Genomic DNA, 21,619 nt, shown 5'->3' on the forward strand with positions numbered 1-21,619 from the left:
TAATACTGAAATAAAAATGTTCCAATGCCGGGAATCGAACCCGAGTCTCCTAGGTGAAAGCCAGATATTCTAACCGCTGGACGACAACGGAATCATGGTTGTAGTTTTAATTTTAATATAAAATCAATGAATTATCCATTTTCATATAAAATTAATGAAGTTTTGAAAAAATGTTAAATCTAACCGACAAAATAAAATAAATTGTGGTTAGCATTTTTATTTGGAAGTCCACGTCATTAGTTTGAGGTAGGGATAGGTGGTAATTTAACGTTCACGACAATTGGACTTCTAACCTTATGGATCCCGTCACTCCAAATCAATGCCAAAGAAAACCCTGTCCTCGCTGGAATCGACCCACCAGCGACTGTCACCACAAAACTCTTCTTCTCATTCAAGTCTTTAAATGTCAACTCTGGAGGCTCAACACTTACATTAAGCTTTTCGGATGACTTCAGAACATAAACTATAGAAAACGGCGAAAACTCTGACTTATAAGTAGAGTTTGCAGTTCCGACATTGGTCACTGTTCTCTGAAACTTAACGACAAACGGCTTCATTGGCGGAACTTCAAACACCATTGCTGGGTAATTTAAATCTTGCGGAGAGAATTTAGTCGAAAATCTCGAACAATCACTCTTGTTTCCTGAAATGCCCCTCACTGACTTGGAATCGAACCCATTCCCACACAGAAATTTCAAGTAATCATCTTCAAAAATTTCGTAGACAAGTCCGGGTTCGATTGCTTGTTTTGGATTGATTTGACCCGACCCGTGAAGAAATTCCCCACTTAGGAATCCGTCGGTATTGGTAATTTCTTCCGCCGTCGTCATGATGGCCGATTTAATCGCCGACGGAGACCAATTTGGATGGAAGCTCTTTACATAAGCAGCTAAACCAGCAACATGGGGACAGGCCATGGAAGTGCCCGACATTATTGTGAAATTGACAGTTCTATTGTCGCCGGGAGTGTCGGAATTTGGTGGTTGAGGATTAACAGAGGCGAGGATTTCAACTCCGGGGGCGGCGATGTCGGGCTTCATGATCTCCGGCAACAAGAGGTTGGGGCCGCGGCTGGAGAACTGAGCGGCCATTGGAGCGTAACCATCTTTAATGGCGACACTTTTGAGGATTCGGACATGGGGATTTGGTTCAGAGATTGCGTAATTTGCTACTTGTTCGTAAGCTGTGAAGTTCAAAGCGGTTGCAGGGAGAGGAACAATGAACGAAACATTGTCGGCTTTGTCGTTGAGAACAATGGCGCCGGCTGCTCCGGCATCGACGGCTTTGAAAATTCCGGCGAAGCTCTTACACTGAACAATCTTCCCTTTCACCAATTTTGGATCTAGACAACTGCAAACTTCTGGGTTTTGAAATGAACAGCTTTTGGAAGCGTTTGTTCCATAAATCAATGGAACATCCTTGTTTGGAGTGAAGGGGTTGATTGAATAGCCGCTCACTGTCTTTCCATTACCAAGAACGATCTGGTTCAGAATATAAATAAAACAGTGTAAGTAATCCGACTTATCACCTTAATCAACGTGAGACTCTCTCCAATAATTCTCTCCTCGAATAAAGTACACTATAGAGCCTCTCCGAAAGTCTATGTAACCCTTAAATCGCCCCCATTTAATCAAGGCTCGACTCCTTTGTCTGGAGCCCTCGAATAAACTATACCCTTTGTTCGACACTGAATCACTTTTGACTATGCCTTCGAGGTTAGCAATAATCTTCCCCTCTGAATAAAGTACAACATAGGGCCTCTCCGGAAGTTTATGTAGCCCTTGAACCACTTCTCTTTAATCAAGGCTAGCAACTTTTGATTTTATTGACATAGTTAAGTTAATAGTGTGACTTTGATACTATGGTAGGAATCACGACTCTTACAACAGTATGATATTGTCGACTCCGAGCATAAACTATTTAAAAAAAAAAATTTGGTATGAGTGAGCAAACCTCGTCTACGATGGATCTATCCGTAGTGGTGGCTGCCACCGAAAACAGCCAGGGAGCTACACTTTCCACCGATCCGACCACTGGCCCATCATTTCCGGCGGACTGGACGGTCAGGATTCCTTTAACCATGGCGTGATAAGCCCCAATGGCAATGCAGTCCACTCTTAAATCAGACAAATCGAAGCCGCCAAGTGAAATGGTGATAATATCGACACCGTCGGCAATGGCGTCGTCAAACGCCGCCAAAATTTCCACATCTGTGCAACTCGGACTGCACGCACTATAAACCGCAAGTCTTGAAGAAGGAACGGCTCCTCTCGCAACTCCGCCGGCGATCCCATAAAATCCGTCCGTTGTCACTGATTTTCCGATCGCCGTGGAGGCAGTGTGAGTGCCATGGCCTTTGTCGTCCCTCGCCGATGAGGAGGAGTAATAACGAGCTCCAATCACCTTATGATTGCACGTAAAATTCTCTCCCCCGGCACACACCCCTCTCCATTTTTGCGGTGGCGGGCCTATCCCGTCGTCGTTGAAGCTTTCCGATTCCGGCCAAATTCCTGAGTCGATTGACCCAATTATGACGTCAAGTTCACCGGAGAGATTTCGTTTGGGTTGTTGGAACCCCAGAAAGTCCCATGATCTTGTCGTTTTGGTTTTGAGTTCCTTGCTTTCGAAAACAGAGACCACGCCATCCATGGCGGCTAGTTGCTCTGCTTCACCTCCGGTGAGTTCCGCAACAAATCCATTAAAGCTTCTTCCATAGCTACGAATGTAAGAACCTTCTGTTACGGAAGAGGTTCCAATTACCGAGCGAAGAAGATTCAAATGGTGGGTCGATTCCGCCATTGCTCTGTTTTGGATTGCGCCCATGTAAACAATATGAGCTTTTCTTTCCGACCCATTTGCAGAGGTGAAAATGGCGGCTAAAAGGGCGGCGATGAAGGTAAACAATATGGGAAAATTGATGGCCGCCATTTTTAAGAGCTTCGGTGCACAGATGATTGAATTTAAAACGAAGGGAGGGAAGAATGTGAGGGAAACAGAGTGGCGCCGCCATGAATGGTAGGGAGATTAATGTTCCAGAAAGGATTGGTTAAGCGGCCATGGAAATGAATCGAAAAATAATGAATTTTTGCTTCCAAGTTTATAAATTAATGAATTTTTGTCCATAATTACACATTCGACCAACGATTTTTTTTTTTTTTTTTGACTTCATTACCACACCCCCGTTAACCGTAACCTGTCCTGATTCATCCTTATTTTCAACTCATTTGCAAAATATTACGTCATTATTCTTAATAATTAATATTAAGAATTTGGGCTTTCATCGGTCCAGTAAAGAAAAGGCTATTTGGGCTTTCCGGCCCAGTTAAGACAAGGCTTCAATAATAATGAAAAAAAAGATTCCGTTGCCGGGAATCGAACCCGGGTCTCCTGGGTGAAAGCCAGATATCCTAACCGCTGGACGACAACGGAATTATGATTGCAGTTGTTGAAATTTATTTTTTATCAAAATAAATAATCAATTCATATAAATAAAATATTATCAGATTAAAATCTTATTTAAAGTATATGTTATTATTTGATTCAGCAATTAACATAAATTTTACTGGTGGTTTAATCATTACAACAATCAGACTCTTAATCTTATCATTTGATCCCTCTAAATTAGTGTTGAATAAAATACAATTTTTGTTGAAATTTCTATTTAGGTTACTGTCACAACAAAATTATTCTTTTCATTCAAATTTTTAAACGGATAAGCTTCAAACCTTAATACTTACATTAAGTTTTTTCAGTAATTTTAGAACATCAGTCTTAATAAATGACAAAAACTTTCGACTTGTATTTAAGTTTGTAGCTTCAACATTTCACTCTTCTCCTAAACTTAACCACAAACAATTTCATTGATAGTTTTTGACAAACATTCTTGTTTCCTAAAGTTTTTTCACTCTCTCTCCATCAAATTCAAGTAATCTTTTTCAGTAATTTTATAAACAAATTTGGATTTGATTGCTCATTTTGGATCAATTTTACCCGACCCATAAAGAAATTCTCCATTTTGAATTTCATGATTAGTGGATTTTTCTTAAAAGGTTTTTATGTGTTTAATTTTTGCCCATAATAATACATATTTGGATGAAGAAATTTTGTAATTATTGTTTCCTCCAAGAATAGATTAAAAAAAAAATAGAGAAATAAAGAAAAATCTACTATATCATTGGTCAAATGCATAATGGATCCTCTACTTGTTTTGAAAGTTTATTTATTTATTTATTTATTTATTTTCTTATTTAAAACTTGTAATTGTTATTATTTTTTTTTAATAAACTAAGCTCTAAAATAGATATTAAGAACAAAAATATGCAAATGCATTCACTTATCTGATTACATTGCAGCTGATATGAACAGCCAGCCAGCCAGCAGAGTTGCTACAAATTTACATTTCTCACACTCAAATCCCCCACATACACACATATATAGGGAAAAAATTGAGGGCCCACCCAAAAATAGAAAGTAGGGCAGAGAAACAAACAAGAAAATGAAGGTGAAAAACAGGGGAACATCTTAAAACACAAACCCCTCTAGTTATCCCTCTAATTCAATATCATATCATGTATTGCCTTTTCTTTCTCTATCCCTATGGGATGGATTTTAAAAACCAAACAAATTGATCACATATTATCAGTTACCAGTAATATAAGGTGTGTGAGCCTGTAAACATTCTGTTCATTTACAATCAATTGGATTATACTGACCCATTTCCATGTCAGTGAGCCAAGTCCTCGCTACCGACGCCCACACTCGACTTATCGATCATACAAACGTTGTATTGATCATATACCCTTGCTCGATTCTCTGCCCACCACTGTTCTGCTTGCTTCTCTGTGAATCGCTTCCGACTGCAACAAAAAATAGTTGTGTTGTATAAATTCTGCACAATCTAAATATGATGCACAAATGATGCTATTGTTTGGAGTGTGAGATTGGAGTGATGGGCCACCATGTGACTTATCGTCTACACACAAACATGCTTTACAAAATTCAACTTCATTAAACAACAAGAATAAATGCTTGATCCATATTATTCTTATCTCACAATCTAACTTCCGATCATCAATAATGAGGGGAAAACATGGAAGTTTAAATCTGATGGTTACCAGCGATAGCCAATGAATTTCATTGACTTTTCCTCTCTAATGCCATGCATGAAATTTCATATTGATGATTTATTGTAATGGTGCTTGATTTTAATATAGCCTATCCTTAGTTGGTCGGATTGCTTCAAATACGCAATGAGACAACCTTCTCTCAAGCACAGCCAATTAATTTGTACTTCACTAAGTTATTAGAATGCATTCATTGTACTTTACTAAGTTATTACCCAGCCAGATAACCTAACCACTCAAACTCCAGGATAAAAAATTGGCTGTTGTGCAAAAGAATAAAGATGGGATCAAATGCATGTGCCTTCTTTTTTATAGTTGGATATGGAGTCGTATAAAATACTAGCTTCAAATCAACTTTTTACGAAGGATTAAGTCAAACGAGGTTGAAGAATTATACCTGAACCGCACTCGCTTGAGATCTTTGGCACCACCCTGAAGAGAGGTGAACGTGATATATACACCGGGCTCATCTTGCTCAACCCATTCAGCATCATGACGAGAATCACTTTCTTTAGCCTTGTTACCATTTCTAGTTGTTGAATCAGAATTGCCTTGTCTGTGGTCTGAATTACAGATACTAGCAGTGCAAGACACACTAGAAAGCAAGGGACTGTTTGATTCTATAATGTCGGCTTCTAGAGACATAGTTTGACCATTAGACCGATCAATCGATGGAGTAACCACATCATTGAAGGGAGGACTGGAGCCCAAGGAGGCAATAGAAGGTGATTTAATGTTGCGAGCTGCTCCAACTGGAAGTCTTTCTGCCATTTCCTTCAACTGTTGTAAACACAGGAAAAAAAAGTTTGCACCTTAGTAAAAATGATAAGAGTAAGAATAAGTCGGTATCTTTTATCTATCTGCTGAGAAAAGTTGAAAATTTTATCTGCCACCTGAAAGGAGTGCTAACAGAAAGTAAGAGACAATATCCAATAACTTGGATCTCAATCAGGATAGCGGCTACTTAAGCTACCATCAGATTGCCAGCCAAAAAGATTTCAAATTTATTTCTCCAATCCTCGGTATGGGCTTATAATCAATGATATAAATAAATTACCTTTGACCTAATAGTTTTAGTTCTTTGAATTAGCGAGTACAAAAGAAGACTTCTTTTTGCCCAAGGTAAAATGCCTAGACAAACCCTAACGGCAAAAGGTTAGGGCTTAGTGGTAAAAGAAGCTCAATTCATCAGTTAAATTTGAGATTTGTGCAAGAGGCTGTGGGTTCAAATCACGTTATCTTATGGTCACCTCCATCCAAACTACTAATATCACTCGGAGTTCTACACCATCCAAGTTACAAAGTGAGATAACAGTCCCCAGTTTCGAATTCTGTGAACATGAAGAGGACGTATTTAAGGATATATTAAATGAAGAGATAGAAGCCAAGACCGTATTCCAATGTTCAGTTACAAAAAAGGACATAATAGGTAGTCAAGATTCGTGATTTACTCTTACTACTACTTTTATGAAGGCACTTACGATACAAACTAATATGAGGGAGCTCAAGTAATTGACGTGCAAGATGTCCTATTTGCTGGGTAAGAAACAGAAATAGTAACAGATATGCATATATAACTCCACAAGTAGCAAACTATCACAAACAAGAATACAACTTACTTGGGCAGTAAGCGACTTGATTACTTCCTTTGCTGCATTGCACTTTGTCGCTTCTCCTGCAGCAAATGAAAGTGCCTCCTTCAATTGTTTGGTCGTTCTTTCCAACTCAACTTCTTGAAGTTGAGCTTTACGGGTAAGATTTTCAACCTGCGGAAAGAAAAATAATTGATAAGACCTAATGCTTTTCAGGACTGCTAAGTAAACTCGGTTTCCTTACAATATACAAAAAGGGACGATGTAGTAAAAGCATATCTGAAACTGAAACTGAGGACCTTGAAGAAGTTTAGTACAACAGTTCCATTTCTTAATCAAAAGGTTGTAGATCAACTTTTCTATAAATTGTTATAGATAAGAGACAGATTTCCATTGATAGAACTAAGGAAAAATAGAGGGAAGACAATGTTTCCACCCAGGCACCCCCAAGGAATTTCAGAAGAAGAATCCCATTCGGCATTAATAAAAAAGAAAATGGTAATTAGAAAAAATCTTGAGAGAGTACCAAGACAATCAAAGAAATTTCATAAGCTATGGTTTCTTCCCAATCATAAACTTTTTTATAAATTCATTTAGTTATATTTGAAAAAAAAAGGTTCCTGCAACAATTTGAAGGGAAAGTTATTAGTTAAATAAATAAGGTAATATTTGTATGCCCCTGAATACTGCATTATTTACTTGATATCGTATATTTTTTTCTGATGTAGAAACCAACGTGGTAAATTGGACATTTTGACAATGAAATCTCTAGTAAATCCACCATAAAGAATTATAATAAGGAATGAAATCTTGATTCTTCTACAACATCATCTATTGTATCATAGGAATCAAACTAATACCCTACTTCTCCCGAGCTTTGAAATGGCTACATCTCTATGGAAGAATTTGCGTGTCACAAGACACCTTTTGCTAAAACTATATATTAATTTAGCCTCTCAAGATCAGTTAATTTTCATATACCATTAAATGAAACACCAAAATAATAATCATGAGAAATCATATGATCAGCTCTATTCAAGAATCTCAGGAAAAAGCAGATGCTCTGTGTACCTGAGCTTTTAACTTAACAATCTCCTGGCTAAGATTATCGTTTGTTCTTTTAGCATCATCAACTGGAATCTTTGGTGAGGTAAGACCTCCAAGAGTTGGGGTAGGTGTTGTTGAACGAGGAGGACTTGCTCGCCTTGATATTGGGGATGTTGCTCTAGAGACAATTCTAGAACCAGGAACTGAAGCTGAAAAGAACTTTTTGGATGACCCAAAAACTGGATTAAATGGTCTAGAAATAGCTCCCCACTGGGATCCTCCATTTGGAACAGGCGACACCCTGCTACTATTACACTCAAATTTTTTGTTTTCCTTGGAAGACTGAATTTCACCTTGCTTCAAATATTCCATGGAAGAAATCCGAGCAAGTTGAGCACGAGACTTGACAGACTCTGGTTTGTCATCTTTCTCAACAAATTCAATGGATCCTTGATTGACACTTCTTCTTCGGCTCACTGAAGACTGAGAACAAGCATCAATTTCAAGTGTCTTCCGTAGTTTGTTATAACAGTTATCACATACACGATAAGGTTTGTTAGGATTTGGAGCCATAGAAGCCTTGCTACATTTTTTACTGCTGCAAGAATGACAAAAAACAAGTCCACAGTTATAACAGTTGTGCCGCTTCCTTTTGAAGTTAAATGGTACGTGGCAACCTGAACACATAGACTGATCAACACCAGAAACCCATTTATGAAGGCAGATAGCCGCAGTAAAATTTGTACCACATGCAATGCTTTTAACTTGCTTATCCCTTAAAGCTTCCACTAACGTTGGTGAATTTCTGTCATCTGTATCACCATGACCCAAACGACCATTTGCACCCTTGCCCCAAGTGTAGACTTCAGTTCTTGAAGTTAAAACGGCAACATGATAAGCACCACAAGCTATTTCTTCCACAAAACTTTTGGAAAGCTTTCCCTCAACTCGAACTGGAACCTTCCCATCAGCATGAGAATTTTTTAACTGGCCATAAACGGGACTTCCCATTGTATAGACATGGCCGGATGTTGTAAGGGCAACAGTCAGGCTGTGCCCACATGCAACTCGACAAAAGTTAGGTTCAACAAGAGCTGCGACGCAAGTGGGAACAAGTTTAGTCTCTTTGTCACCATGCCCTAGTCGACCCTTATCTCCATCTCCCCACGTGAATAGCTTCCCTGAAGAGCAATTGCTGGAACTTGAGCTTCCAACCATAACTTCAACTACTGCAGCGGTATGCCAAACACCACAAGCAGCCCGCACAGTGCGTAGACCCTTGAGAGATTCCACTTCTCTAGGCATTGAGACACTGTTGCGATCTCCATGGCCTAAAACACCGAATGTTCCGTCACCAAAGGTAAAAAGTTGCCCTGCAGAGGTTACAACTGCAGTGTGCCAAGGTCCACAAGAGATTGAAGAGACATGTATGCCCGCCAATGGTCCATTTATTTTTTTAGGGATCCAGTGGCTTACTTCATTCCCATGGCCAAGAAGACCAAAATTGTAAGTTCCATCACCCCATGTGTACAAATCACCAGAAAGTGTTACAGCACATGTGTGGTACTCACCACAAGATACCAATTCAATATTTGTATTAGCAAGTGCATCTACAAGCTTTGGTTGCAAAACATCATAATCAACGCCATGCCCAAGCCTGCCACCTGATTCCTCCCCCCAGGTGAAAATTTCTCCCTGCTTGGTCACTAAGGCAGCATGGCGTGCACCACAGGCAATGTTCTGAATGTCCAGAACTACAGCAGATACCAGGGCTTTAGGCAGCAAAGAGTCCATTTTGATATTGAAACAACCTCCAACTTTATGACTTCCACCACCAAGAACACCATCCCCAGTTCCTTCACCCCAAATAAAAACATCCCCCAAGGCATCACCGTCATCATGACCTGAGCCTTGGCTGGATGAGCTGACAGCACTTGATAAACTAACTCTAAAAGCATCAATTGCCATTGATTTCATTGGACCATGCATGTCTGAACTACCTAATGATAAAGAATTAACGGATATACTGGCAGAATCAGAAGGGAAGAACCCCTTGGGAGGAACAGCATACAGTATCACGTCAGGTAACGCCTTATCCATTCCATTTTTGGGAGGACTTCCATATGGACTGTGAAGTCGGAAATCACTATCCTAAATTTTGAGGGAAAGGAAGTTACATATCCAAATAGACTTTGCATAATAGACGAGGTAAGGAAGAAATAAATTACCTTTTGCAAGCTATCATTACTACCAAACGGTGAATTAAGAGGAGAACTCTTTCTGGTGTAAGTTCGAGGACTACTTGCTTCAGACTGCATTCCATCGCTCCTAGATTCTGTTCTCCATCTAGGGTGATGGCGACGGGAAATTAATGTTTTCAAACCATTGAACCAAACCTCAGCTTCATCTTTATCCTTGCAAATCTAGGGAGAAGGAAAAAAAACGATTATTTATATTTAAAATAAAAAAAGCAGCCAAGATAAATAAAGGTGGGGCAACTGAACTGAATGTAAACGTAATAGTAAACAAAATAATAACATACCAAATCTAAAGATCTGTCATTATATATTAGAGAAAATGACTGGTATTCCTTCTCTGGACGTGGATATCTTTGAAATATTGGCTGGAAAGTTTTATGAAACAGCTCTGATCAGTAGATAGCATACATACATCAAAAGGTCGTAAGTAAAAATGTCACTGATTCCATTAATGGTTTTGGTGGAAATAAGCCTAAAATATAAGTACGGTGAAAACTTATGTTCAATATCAACTTTAGAAAGGATAGCCTAATTTTTCCATTAAATGTAAAATATATAATTTTTTAAAAAATGACTAAAATGATTTAAACCTATCAGATATAAGCAAATGTCAAAACACAGTTGTTACCTTTTTTATGTGGAGGAAAAATAACAGAAAAATAGAACCCTACACAGACTAAACTTATGTGCTCAAGGTGTTTCTTCCAAGGGCGCTGTATAATGAACCCATACAAGACTGAAATAGGAAAGCAATTTTTTCATAGAACCTTCAAAAGGAAATGTACAACAAATATCTTCTCCTTAGAATTTCTATTGTTCTCTACTTTTTCTTGGTTATAGGCCAACACAAAGCTTCTAGGAAGGACTTAACAACATAGATGACGTGCAAGCAGCTTAAAATATCTAAAGCCATCACATTTTTAACTTTATAAATAATTCATATACAATGTAAGCAGATACCTTTCCAATTGTAACTCTTCGGTATACAAAAAGCTACAATTTTAGAGATTATTAAAGTTCAGAGTCTTAACATCACGACAGCTTCTTGGTAACCATCAAAATATGATGCAAATCAATGTAAATGTGCCCACAAAGGCAAGGGATAATAAGCATATGTACTAAAGAAATCTAAGCTTTAGAAAATGGTACTTACAGTGCGTTGCCCAGATATTATTCTAGAAATATGGCTTAGCTTAAGGTGTTTCTCCTCTTTCCCTGAATACCAAATTAGAACAGACTCATCCTGAAAACATAAACCATCGCCAACCACTTTCAGTTCTTATGACACTACCCCATGCAAATAAGATCAAGAAGAGAAGGAACCATGGTATGGAGCTCCATCAACAACCAAAGTAAAAGAAAAGCGTAGGACAAGAGTTTGATATTGACTCAATTATGTTAGGATCTTAAACACGTCAAATTATCTGCTCTACTTTTCTTATCAGACCCAATTGCAATACAGTTTCGTTAAATTTTGGGGAGAATGTCATGTTGTCCCTTTGCTCATGATGATATATTATCCAATGATCAACCTCCAAGTAAATACGTATACACAGATAATGACGCTATGTTTGCTAAATCAATTGCCTAGACATTTTCAGACGTAAGATGCAATGTTCTCATAAACATGATCTGATCGAGCAAAGTTCATGCACCATCATGGTGTTAAAATTGAGTTTATCCCATCGAGAAGGTAATACTATGCGTACAACAATAGTGACTGATACAAAAGTGTTTCTGAACAAATGCAGCAACAAATTTTTCAAAACAGAACTAAACTTACATTGGAAAGCCGGAAAGGACAGAATTTTGGTTTTCCCCTCCTTCCATATTTTAGCAGATAAGCTCCCTTCTTTAAAGCATTAATAGACTGAAATATATAAAACAGCAAAAAGTATTACATACTATATGTATGTGGAAATGGTTGATGCTAAAGATTCCAGACAACAAATTGTATAGTCATGCTGCAATTGTTAAAAATCAAAACTAAGATAAATAAATAAATTAATTGATTATTCCTGAACATACAGATAGTTAAATTGAAACGAGCTAAGCTTTACACATCCTCCAAGAATATTATTCATCATGATTTCCATCTTCCTCTATACAGTCAAAAGTCACGTTGCACCCAGTTGACATTATTGGCTACAACGACTAGCCTTTGGAATCCACTCAACTATTTGGATCAATAAATGAACAAACCCAGGTAAGAAGAGCACACCTCCATTCTTTTCAATGATTTCCAATGATTGCTCGTGAAAATTAAAATATAGATCCAGGGCATCAGTGTTGAGAAGGGACGTGATGGTTCTGCTAGATTCATCTTCAACCATTGTCATTACACAAGAAGGTAGCCTAGTTGATTCTAGATCAACAACAAGGGGTGTAAGATGCATCCTTCGGTTTCTCTAAACAATTATTGAAATCATACATCAACAGACCATATGAAATCCTCCAATGGTATTAACTTTTACCGACGCTAAATTGCCTCATTAGAACCTGAAAGACCAGCTCTCCAGAACACAACTACCTTCGAATAACTAATTTACTCCTCGTATCCTGGTATGAAAATCAACCTTGCCTCCAGAAATTCATAAAAAATATTATTCCAATTCAATTTCTGATGACTGCATCATAGTTAAAACAGCACTTATTGGCACAGAAAACGAGATTAGACGGCAGTGCAAAACAACACTGACAGAAATTCCACTACATTTACACGCTTGTTACACTGATTTGAGAAAAACGTAGCAATAAATGCGCAAATCAGGACAACATACGTATGAGTAGTACGAGGATATAAAACAAAAATAGCAGAAAGAGTGCAAAAGAAAGTGGATGAGAGCACCTGTTCGATATCCCTTTCCACCGGGCCATTCCTATTGAGATCTGAAGCCATCCTATCCATCCTCGACATCAAGCTTTCTTCCTCTTGAACCCTCAAATCTGAAGAATTAACTTTAGCTCACCCATTTTCAAAACCAAGCGCTTCCATTGACCAGTTATTCCGAGAAGCCGCTCACTCTCCAACAAAAACTCATATTCAACGACCAATTCCAATCTTCAACAATAAAATCATCCATCTCAACTCCACAACACAGTTCCCATCCGATTCATCCAGCCACCGCTCTGAAACTGCACTGACTCTGAAGCACTGCAGCTGCAAATTCCTGATTGACTCCGCTGAATTGGATTACGCAGCAATACGCTTCAACGACTTGACAGGAGAGAATATAACAGCTAGGTTAAAGAAGCGAAATGGCCGAAAACAGATGAAAACTCCACAGATTCGCAAAAGTTCCAGTTATTCCTCTGACTGTAAGAGAAGAAGTACCTGACCATGAAAGTGCATGAAAGTGAAAGAAAACTAGGAACTATGATCTGATTCGGAGTTGCAGGAAGAGAGAGAAAGCGAAAGAGAGAGAGAGAGAGAGACTAGAAAGTTGAGGAGAGAGAACGACTGAGAGTGTAGAGCAGACGAATAGAATTATTTGTAAAAAAAATTATTAATAAAAAGAAAAGAAAATTAATCCGAAAATTAAAATAAATAAATACAAATTTCATTTTCAGATATTTGCAAATTTCCATGAAAAATATAATATATATTTATTATTTTTAATATTAAATTAGAAATTTATTCGGCCTCAATTTAATTTTCATAATTTATAATTAATTTTAATTTCATCCTTGTCTGTTTTGGTTGATTTTTGAAGCAATTTTACAAATATGTTATTAAAATTACTTTTAAGAAAATGTAAATTATAAAGTTATTAAAAATTATTTTTTTTTTAAAATATCATTTAAAGAAAGTGATTATCTTTTTTTTTTTTAATAAAAAGATCGAGTATTTGTTCTCAAACTCTATATAAAATATTATTTTAATCACTATGGATGCATATTAAAACTCTTTTTTTTTTTTTAACAAAATCGAGTTTTTAATGAATATTTTTGAAGAATTAATACTTTTAAATTCTTTTTAGGACTAATTTTAAAAAAGTTTTAATAAAAGAAATGCATAAAAAGTTAGATTAATTTAAAAACTTATTTTTTAAGAAATTAATTATATAATAAAAATAAAATAAATATTTTATGTAATAGAATCATGGTACCACTAAATGAAATTATATTTAAAATACATTGTTTTTAAAAAAAAGTAATTTTTATTGAAAACATCATTTTCAAAAAGTGTTTAGGATTCAAATAATTTTAAAAAAGTTAGTTTATATCATAATTTTAACATTATTTAACTCCTAATTATGATTAGATTTTAATTGAAACAAATTAGCAATAATGACTGAGTTGTAAGCTCATAAAGCTTGAGAAACTTTAATAAATAAATAAAAAGTTATAAACGTGCCAAATTAAATTGAATTTCTCCTTAAGGGAATAAATCTATATATTTATAAATATTATTAAGGGAAAATTTAAACCTAAAATCTATATATTTATTTTGTTTTTTGGACACTATAATTTAATTTATTAGAAGAATAAAATTTGGAAAGAAAATAATAATGAAGAAAAAGAAATTAATATAAAAGTGAGAATGGCCACCATATTTTGTCAAAATGATAGGGACACTTCTGGGCTTTCCATTTATCCCATTACCGGTCGGTTGGACCTTGACACGTGTCCGTCCATTTTTACTAATTGAGTCTATTCTATTATTTAATTTATAGAAGAAAATCAATAGCCTTTTTAATATTTAATCTCCAAATTAAAAAAAAAAAAAAGTGTCTATGCTCTCAAGTTTATTAAATTATACATTTGATAAATAATTAGATTTTTTTAAATTTGTGTCTAATCTATTTAATATGCGACCTACTGTCGATTTGTGATTTGTGATTTGTAAAAGAAGACAGTGACAGTCAAAAATCACTGTTAGTAGATATTATCCGTTTTTGCTCGTTACGTATCGTTGTCAGCCTCATGCTTTTAAAACGTATCTACTAGGGAGAAGTTTTCACACATTATAAAAAATGTCTCGTTCCCCTCTTCAGTAGACGTGAGATCTCACAATCCACCCGGATTTAAAAAGTGCTTTCCATTTCAAAATAACGTACGTACTGAAGGTTCAAATTCTCTTCATTTCATAAGTCATACCAAAGCTCATTTTGGGCATAGACTCAAGTTCTGAGCTAAAGTCGTGGCACCAACGAACCTAACCTACGGAAAGGGTTAAGAATGAGAGGAAGAAGAAGGTGAAGGTGGGCACAGAATTTGGAAAAGGTGTGGGCTGAAAGTGATGGAGACCACACGAGTCGGTTGTAAGAGAGTTGCTTTTGAAAAGTCCCCCAAGTGGTCCTCCTCTAATCCCTTCAACCCTAAACCTTTTAAAAAAATTCTAAAGCTTGAGGAGTAAATGAAGCCCTAACGTCCATTGAATGCTTTGATTCTATTATCTCAATCAGCTTATCAACCAAAGTGAGAGGCTAAGGCAGGCCCCTCCTCCAAGTGCCATTGCAAACCCCCCCACCCACCCACATGATGCCTGCCTAAAAAGCCACTCCCTTTTATCTTCCAACTTCTTTTTCTCTCTGGTCCAAACCAACCCATTTCTTTACCATTTTCCTCATAGCCAAGGTAATGAATGGTTCGTGTTGGTTCATGTGCTCCCGTGTGTTGTTGGGAGGGGAGGAGAACCAGATGGAAAGCTATCAAGCAGCCAAGGTAATGAATGGTTCGTGTTGGTTCATGGGAGAAAGCTATCGAACAATGATTTGATAAGGTTGTTTCCTTCTCAATAAGGGGAATTCTCATGTGCAAGGAAGTATAGAGATGGACAATCACAACATTTCAATCGGAATCATACATTTAAAGCTATCGAGTTACAAATGGACGATGCAGTTATGATACATTGTCGATGCTTCTCTGTCAATCAAACAACATTACAGAAGTACAAATCGACGCAACCCGAAAACCCGATACAGAGATCCACGCACAAAAACAAATAGAGTTTTCCTCAGAAAGACAGTTATAAAATGCAGGCTCTGTACTTATACACAAGAGAGGGAATAGGGTGAAGGAGGGAGGCTGATAGCCAGAATCTGCCTAATGTTTACTGCAACCTACTAATATTGCTACCCAATTTACAGTAATTCCAAACTATGTACACTGAATCTCGAGACCCAGCGATACTCTAATGTTGTTCAATCCAACGATGAACTCGTATCTTCCGCTTCACCGACAGTGAAGCTGTATGGCATCTCCGTTGTGGATCTACATCGACATGTATAGTTGTTAATATATACCTCACTGGAAATCTCCAAGGAGAAGCACTCCCGTTATTTAACCACGTTAAAGGTAAAAGCAAGAAGACTATAAATGTAATGGCCCAAGCCCAAGCCCACCGCTAGTAGATATTGTCCTCTTTGGGCTTCCCCTAAAAATTTTTAAAACACGTCTACTAAGGACAGGTTTCCACACATGCTTCATTCTCCTCCCTAGCCGATGTGGGGTCTCACAATCCGCCCCCTTTGATGCCCAGCGTCCTCGCTGGCACTCGTTTCCTTCTCTAATCAATGTGGTACCCCCCCAATCCACCCCTCTTCAGGGCTCAGCTTTCTTGCTAGCACATCGCCCGGTGTTTGGCTCTAATACCATTTGTAATGGCCCAAGCCCACTGCTTGTTGATATTGCCATATTTATTAGGCTTTCCCTTTTGGGCTTCACCTCAAGGTTTTTAAAACACGTCTACTAGGGAGAGGTTTCCACACCCTTATAAAGGATGCTTCGTTCTCCTCCCCCAACCTACGTGGGATCTCACATGGCCTCTTTTGATACCTACAAGCCGTCTTGAACAAATTTTAAGGCCAAAGTCCATTTCAAAGTATATTGCATACCTCACCATGGAAGGTAAGCCATGAATAGAAAGAAACCAGATCTTGGGATTGAGCAGCAAAAAGAACAGTGTAAATGAGAAGCATTTACAGAAAAGACGATAAAAATAAGAGCTTTCAATATGAATATGCAGAATAATTGGCATGCTACTAGCAACAGTTACTTGAACTGACCTTCTAGCATGATTTTTCCGCCCCGGTTTTCCAGAAAAGGATGATTTCGCAGCATAGTTCGACCGAGGAAAATCCAATGGACATCGATTTGCAACCTTGATATACGAGTAGGGGAAGTGTAAGCAAGGAACCACAATACAACAATGTTATAACATTATACAAAACATGACACCACTTAAACTCACAGCCATTTCCTTTGTTGGTAGGATCTTCCCTCTAACTGGATCACTACTTCCATTTACTGTGTTTTCTTCTCCATTGAACATTTCCTGTATAAACACAAAAAAGATTAGAAAAATTGGGAAAAATGATACAAGAACATTCAATAAAAAGGTAGGAAGTACGGACCTTTGGCATCGTTTTACCGCTCCTATAGAAACTCTTCGACCCAACACAACCATGGTTATGCAGCTGCATCTCTGTCTGTTCATTAGCAACTTTTGAAGAACAGGACCCATGATTGTTGGAAACAGAATCACTTCTACTACTAGGAATGTTATAGCTAGAGTTTATTCTATGATCCCGTTTGCTACTACTGGATAATGTCAACCCACCAGATTCCTCGTACATATTCAACGGAGAGTTCGGCCGGGGAAAAGGGTCGGTTTTGTTGTAATAATTGGAACCTTTCTTTAATTGGTTCATAGAATTCTTGTCGTGACACTCGGGTCTACATGTAGCGCTGGTCGGGACTGCTTCCTCCATATACGAGTCCTGAGAACTCATATTCGAACTGTGTACTTCATACCTCTGCAGAGAAATCAAACAGAGTGGCAAGAAAAATATTAGAACTACCATCTTCCACATCCTTTAGCTAAGATGAAGCCTTTGAATTCAACACAGATTTATTCCATGCATATAGATCATCAAACAAAATCCACAATAAAGTAACATCTTAAAAAGGGCATAATTAAGGTCCACTTACAGAGCCAAGAGCTCTTTGTTTCTTCGTTGTCGATATTTCTGGAGAACGAGGAAGTATAGGATTCCCAGTGTAGTATGAATCTGTGAAGTATCCATAGAAAAATAGGTACGATGCTCAATGAAAGCTCGATGTAACAGTCGAATAAGATCATAGAAGGTAAAATTCAGAAGAAAATCAAAATACCGCAAGGCATGACAACATTCTGCACGGGATGAAGCACTCGACAAACGATTCATCATCTAGTTTATCATTCACTTCAGTATATCCATTTTAGTTTTCGAGTGTCAGGCACAAGGTTACAGTACCAAATGTCGGTCGTTCTTTAGAATTCAAATTTTTAGCAATCCATTAGTTGTAATCCGATCTTATAGAACGTTATTTGCCTTCATCTATCATTAGAGACCTAAGCATGGACAATGACACTATGAACTGACAAATAAAGAAATAAATTGAGAATTGCAAACAAAATGGAAAGTACAATGTTTATTATGCATAACAATAAGGAAAAACATTTTCATTTACAAGTGCAAATTGATATGCTATGTAAGAGATTACTACGAAAAGTAGGAACATTGTCGACGATGAAATACATTTTATCGTTTACCATGGATTGGACCTTTAGCTGGGGACTCGAACGCACCAGGAGGAAGTGGCTGGAATTCCACACCAAGCGGTGGACCGTCCTCCCGATATTGCACGCCCAACTGTCTCTTAACAGCAGTAATAGCAGCATTTTCTGCTTCGCCCTTCACTTTTAAATAGCCGGATGGTTTATACCGCAGGGAGTTTAAAGCCTTTGGATTTGATGAGGGAATAGCACCCTCATGTGTTAAATACTGAGAAACTTCTGTATCATATGGATTCTCACTTTGAGATAATACCCTATCTTTTAAAGACGAGCTGCTTTCCGAAGGCGTATTATCCATATTACTAACATTTTCGGTATACTGACTCCTCCGCTCAAGGACATTATCGGTAGCTAGTTCATGGCCATAAGGCTTTTGGCTTTCGACTTCCCGAGGATCGATATACCAATAGTCTCCATTTTTTGTGCTACCACATGAATCTTGTGCAAGCCCACTGCCAAGGTCTTGAATGAAACCACTCGAACGATCCTGTCGTACACTCGGATACGTTTCACAAAATCTTTTGTCTTTTAATCTTCTGTGGCAAAACCATCCAGATATTTGCTTCTCAGTCAAACCCAGCTGCTCGGCGAGCTGTGATTTCATTTCCTCTGTAGGATACTTATGTTCTGGAATTGGCATTAAACACTTTTTTCAGATTAAAGCGAGTATAAAGAACCTCGAGGAGGGATCGACAAAAGGATGCAGTTTTACCGTTATAGAACTTCTCTAAAGCGATCACCTGGGTAGGTGTCTTGAGCTTCCGTTTCTTGTTCTTTTCGGTTGAATCTTTATTCTCCTCCGAATGCATAACGTGACCCAATTCTGAGTTCAAGAAAAGAAGAAATCACTAAATATAGCTACAAACACCCTGCATTTCATCTACTAGAGTTGAAGAACAATGTAAGCTATGTATAAACGCCAAAACATCAGAGATTCGAACTTTTAATTTATATGGAAATTTGTAGTAAATGAATGTGGGATCAAATATAACCACATCAAGCAATAAGCCTATGCAATCACCACAATGTCAGCGTTCGAAGCTTCGATCGAGTCCCGAGGGAATAACGATGCCATTTTCGGTATATGAGATGCAAGAACATGCCATTTGCCACATAAATAGATCTAATGGGAAGAAACATTTTTGGCTCAGTAGCCACCATAACCATTCCTACCCAAGCTTCCTTCTGGCAGGACAACATCAAGCAATCAAATCAAAAAACCAACACGGCACAGATTCAACATTCTGTTTGATCGTTCCCCCAATTGATCAAATGTATTCTACTTAACTCAAACTCATATCATATTACCGTCATTAACAGCCCAAGCCCACCACTAGCAAATATCATCCTCTTGACTAGCAAAGCTACAACACGGTTCAGTGTCTGGTTTTGCTGGCCAAGAGAACAATATCAACTAGAGGTAGGTTTGAGCTGTTACACAAAATGGTATCAGAGCCAGGTATCACGGTGTTCCAACGAGAACAATATCTACAAGCAGTGGCCTCGAAAAGAACGGAATCAAGCAGGAAGAAATGAACAATATCAAACAGGATTCATTGCAGGACAACATCAAGCATTTGAAAGGAAACATCAACCCAGCAACTAAATCGATTTTCTATTTGGTTGTTCATCCGATTGATCAAGAAGAAACATACCTAACCCAACACAAAACAAATCCAATCCAATCCAATCCCACGAACAAAATAAAAGAAGGAAGCGATTCAACGATCTGTAGAGGAAATACCTTCTTCCATGGCGTAGATTTTTTGGATTCCTTCGCTTTGCTTATCTCATCCCCCGCATCTCTCTCCGCGGCTGTGCCCTACTGCCAAAGTTTGGCATACATCGACCCAAAAAGAGAAACCCATCGAAGCTTAAACAAGATTGAAGCACAAAACAATGGTAAGATCAAGACAGGTTACATAAATTCCAGAGTTTCGTTAATCAACACATAATTAAAAACCAAACCCACATAGAAAATCGGGGAAATTTTTGATGAAGATGGAAGAGACAGAAACGAAGAATTTCTGTTTAAGTTTGGCGTATGGGGTTGCTTGTTGCAATAACTATTTACAGTTAAAAAATTTCTTTCGCTCAGAATTAAATCCATTTTTGGGTGTTTTGTCATGTCTCTCTTCCTCCGATATGACTCGTACGAGTATATCTTCCAGCAAGAAAAGCATAAATTTTAAAGGGAAAAAATAGGAACGAGGAAATCGTTGTTTTCTTCACCCCCACATTCTAATTCCAATTCCCAGTTTTCTTCTAAAACTCATCTATTTGGGCTGTTAAATTCCTGGGGTTCAATTTTTAAATCTTTAATTTTTATATTTTTTTCCTTAAAAAACAAAAAATATTTATTATAATTTATTTCTTACTTTAATATAATTTTTTATTTATTACGAGTGCGACAGTCTCATTCAATAATTTATTTTTAGTTTTAAAAAATAAAAAACCATGTGAGTTTTAATCTATTTGGTTATTAACTATTATGAGTGTGACGGTCTCATTAAATAATTTATTTTTAGTTTTAAAAAATTAAAAACCATATGAGTTTTAATCTATTTAGTTATTTAGTTTAAGTTAATATGGGCCTTTATGATTTTATGTATTTGATGTGTTAATTGTTATTAATATATTTTTTTTATATTAATTTAAATAAAATGTTACATTTTCTTTTCATTTGTAATTTCAAATATTTAAAACAGTGCAATTATTAGAAAATGCAAGGGCCATTATGATATTATTATTGAACTATAATAATACTAATAATGTTTTAAAAGAATTAATGATAATAATTTTCGCCAATTAAAGGATTAAATGAAAATGTCAAATCTTGAAAACAAGGATCGTAATTAATGAAAATGCAGGGACTATCGTGCAAATACAGGCTGTACAGCTTTAATTGGGACCCACATTCTGGCTTCAGTTTAAAATGGGCTTATATTGGGCCTGACTATAAAGGAAAATAGCCCACATTTATAATATTTCATATCGTATACTTGTACACTTAATGGGCCTAATATTGGGCTTTTA

At 37.2% G+C, this 21,619-nt stretch overlaps 3 protein-coding genes and 1 non-coding gene across 7 annotated transcripts; all 4 read right to left on the reverse strand.

Annotated features, from left to right (window-relative positions):
- Positions 1-219: 219 nt before the first annotated feature.
- On the reverse strand, positions 220-3,023 carry LOC111459607 (subtilisin-like protease SBT4.3). Its single transcript, XM_023102594.1, has 2 exons — positions 1,954-3,023; positions 220-1,481 (listed from the first exon to the last, which is right to left on the reverse strand). The coding sequence occupies exons 1-2, from the start codon at positions 2,926-2,928 to the stop codon at positions 237-239; spliced, it is 2,220 nt and encodes a 739-aa protein (XP_022958362.1). The 5' UTR covers positions 2,929-3,023; the 3' UTR covers positions 220-236.
- Positions 3,024-3,357: 334 nt separating this feature from the next.
- TRNAE-UUC lies at positions 3,358-3,429 on the reverse strand. Its single transcript has one exon. It is a non-coding gene; the product is annotated as a tRNA-Glu (tRNA).
- An 887-nt stretch (positions 3,430-4,316) lies between these two features.
- On the reverse strand, positions 4,317-13,488 carry LOC111459460 (PH, RCC1 and FYVE domains-containing protein 1-like). Of its 2 annotated transcripts, XM_023102379.1 has the most exons (10): positions 13,355-13,488; positions 12,869-13,237; positions 11,804-11,890; positions 11,174-11,263; positions 10,305-10,385; positions 9,991-10,185; positions 7,787-9,913; positions 6,743-6,889; positions 5,521-5,903; positions 4,317-4,856 (listed from the first exon to the last, which is right to left on the reverse strand). In XM_023102379.1, the coding sequence occupies exons 2-10, from the start codon at positions 12,935-12,937 to the stop codon at positions 4,724-4,726; spliced, it is 3,312 nt and encodes a 1,103-aa protein (XP_022958147.1). In that variant the 5' UTR covers positions 12,938-13,237; positions 13,355-13,488; the 3' UTR covers positions 4,317-4,723. The 2 variants fall into 2 exon arrangements, with proteins under 2 accessions (XP_022958147.1, XP_022958146.1); XM_023102378.1 differs by having other exon boundaries at positions 12,869-13,488.
- A 2,311-nt stretch (positions 13,489-15,799) lies between these two features.
- LOC111459510 (homeobox-DDT domain protein RLT1-like) lies at positions 15,800-20,847 on the reverse strand. 3 transcript variants are annotated; one of them, XM_023102451.1, is made up of 8 exons: positions 20,328-20,847; positions 19,296-19,406; positions 18,596-19,222; positions 17,956-18,035; positions 17,379-17,780; positions 17,216-17,299; positions 17,031-17,125; positions 15,800-16,236 (listed from the first exon to the last, which is right to left on the reverse strand). In XM_023102451.1, exons 1-8 carry the CDS (start codon positions 20,335-20,337, stop codon positions 16,167-16,169), a joined length of 1,479 nt encoding a protein of 492 aa, XP_022958219.1. In that variant the 5' UTR covers positions 20,338-20,847; the 3' UTR covers positions 15,800-16,166. The 3 variants fall into 3 exon arrangements, with proteins under 3 accessions (XP_022958219.1, XP_022958217.1, XP_022958218.1); XM_023102449.1 differs by having other exon boundaries at positions 18,560-19,222; XM_023102450.1 differs by having other exon boundaries at positions 18,560-19,210; positions 20,328-20,845.
- Between the last annotated feature and the right edge of the window lie 772 nt (positions 20,848-21,619).

This window comes from Cucurbita moschata, unplaced genomic scaffold (assembly GCF_002738365.1).
Source record: "Cucurbita moschata cultivar Rifu unplaced genomic scaffold, Cmos_1.0 Cmo_Scf00022, whole genome shotgun sequence".
In the NCBI taxonomy this organism is placed as follows: domain Eukaryota; kingdom Viridiplantae; phylum Streptophyta; class Magnoliopsida; order Cucurbitales; family Cucurbitaceae; genus Cucurbita; species Cucurbita moschata.

Bases quoted from the DNA above. Each gene is read 5' to 3' on its own strand.
- LOC111459607 (XM_023102594.1), bottom strand. From the start codon at position 2,928: ATGGCGGCCATCAATTTTCCCATATTGTTTACCTTCATCGCCGCCCTT. The intron at 1,482-1,953 runs GTTTGCTCACTC...ATTCTGAACCAG, and splicing joins ATAGATCCATCGTAGACGAG to ATCGTTCTTGGTAATGGAAA.
- LOC111459460 (XM_023102379.1), bottom strand. From the start codon at position 12,937: ATGTCGAGGATGGATAGGATGGCTTCAGATCTCAATAGGAATGGCCCG. The intron at 11,264-11,803 runs GTAAGTTTAGTT...TTATGTTTTCAG, and splicing joins GTCCTTTCCGGCTTTCCAAT to GATGAGTCTGTTCTAATTTG. The intron at 10,186-10,304 runs GTATGTTATTAT...CCTTCTCCCTAG, and splicing joins ATGACAGATCTTTAGATTTG to ATTTGCAAGGATAAAGATGA.
- LOC111459510 (XM_023102449.1), bottom strand. The intron at 19,223-19,295 runs GTAAAACTGCAT...AAAAGTGTTTAA, and splicing joins TTTAGAGAAGTTCTATAACG to TGCCAATTCCAGAACATAAG. The intron at 17,126-17,215 runs GTGAGTTTAAGT...TCGTATATCAAG, and splicing joins TACCAACAAAGGAAATGGCT to GTTGCAAATCGATGTCCATT.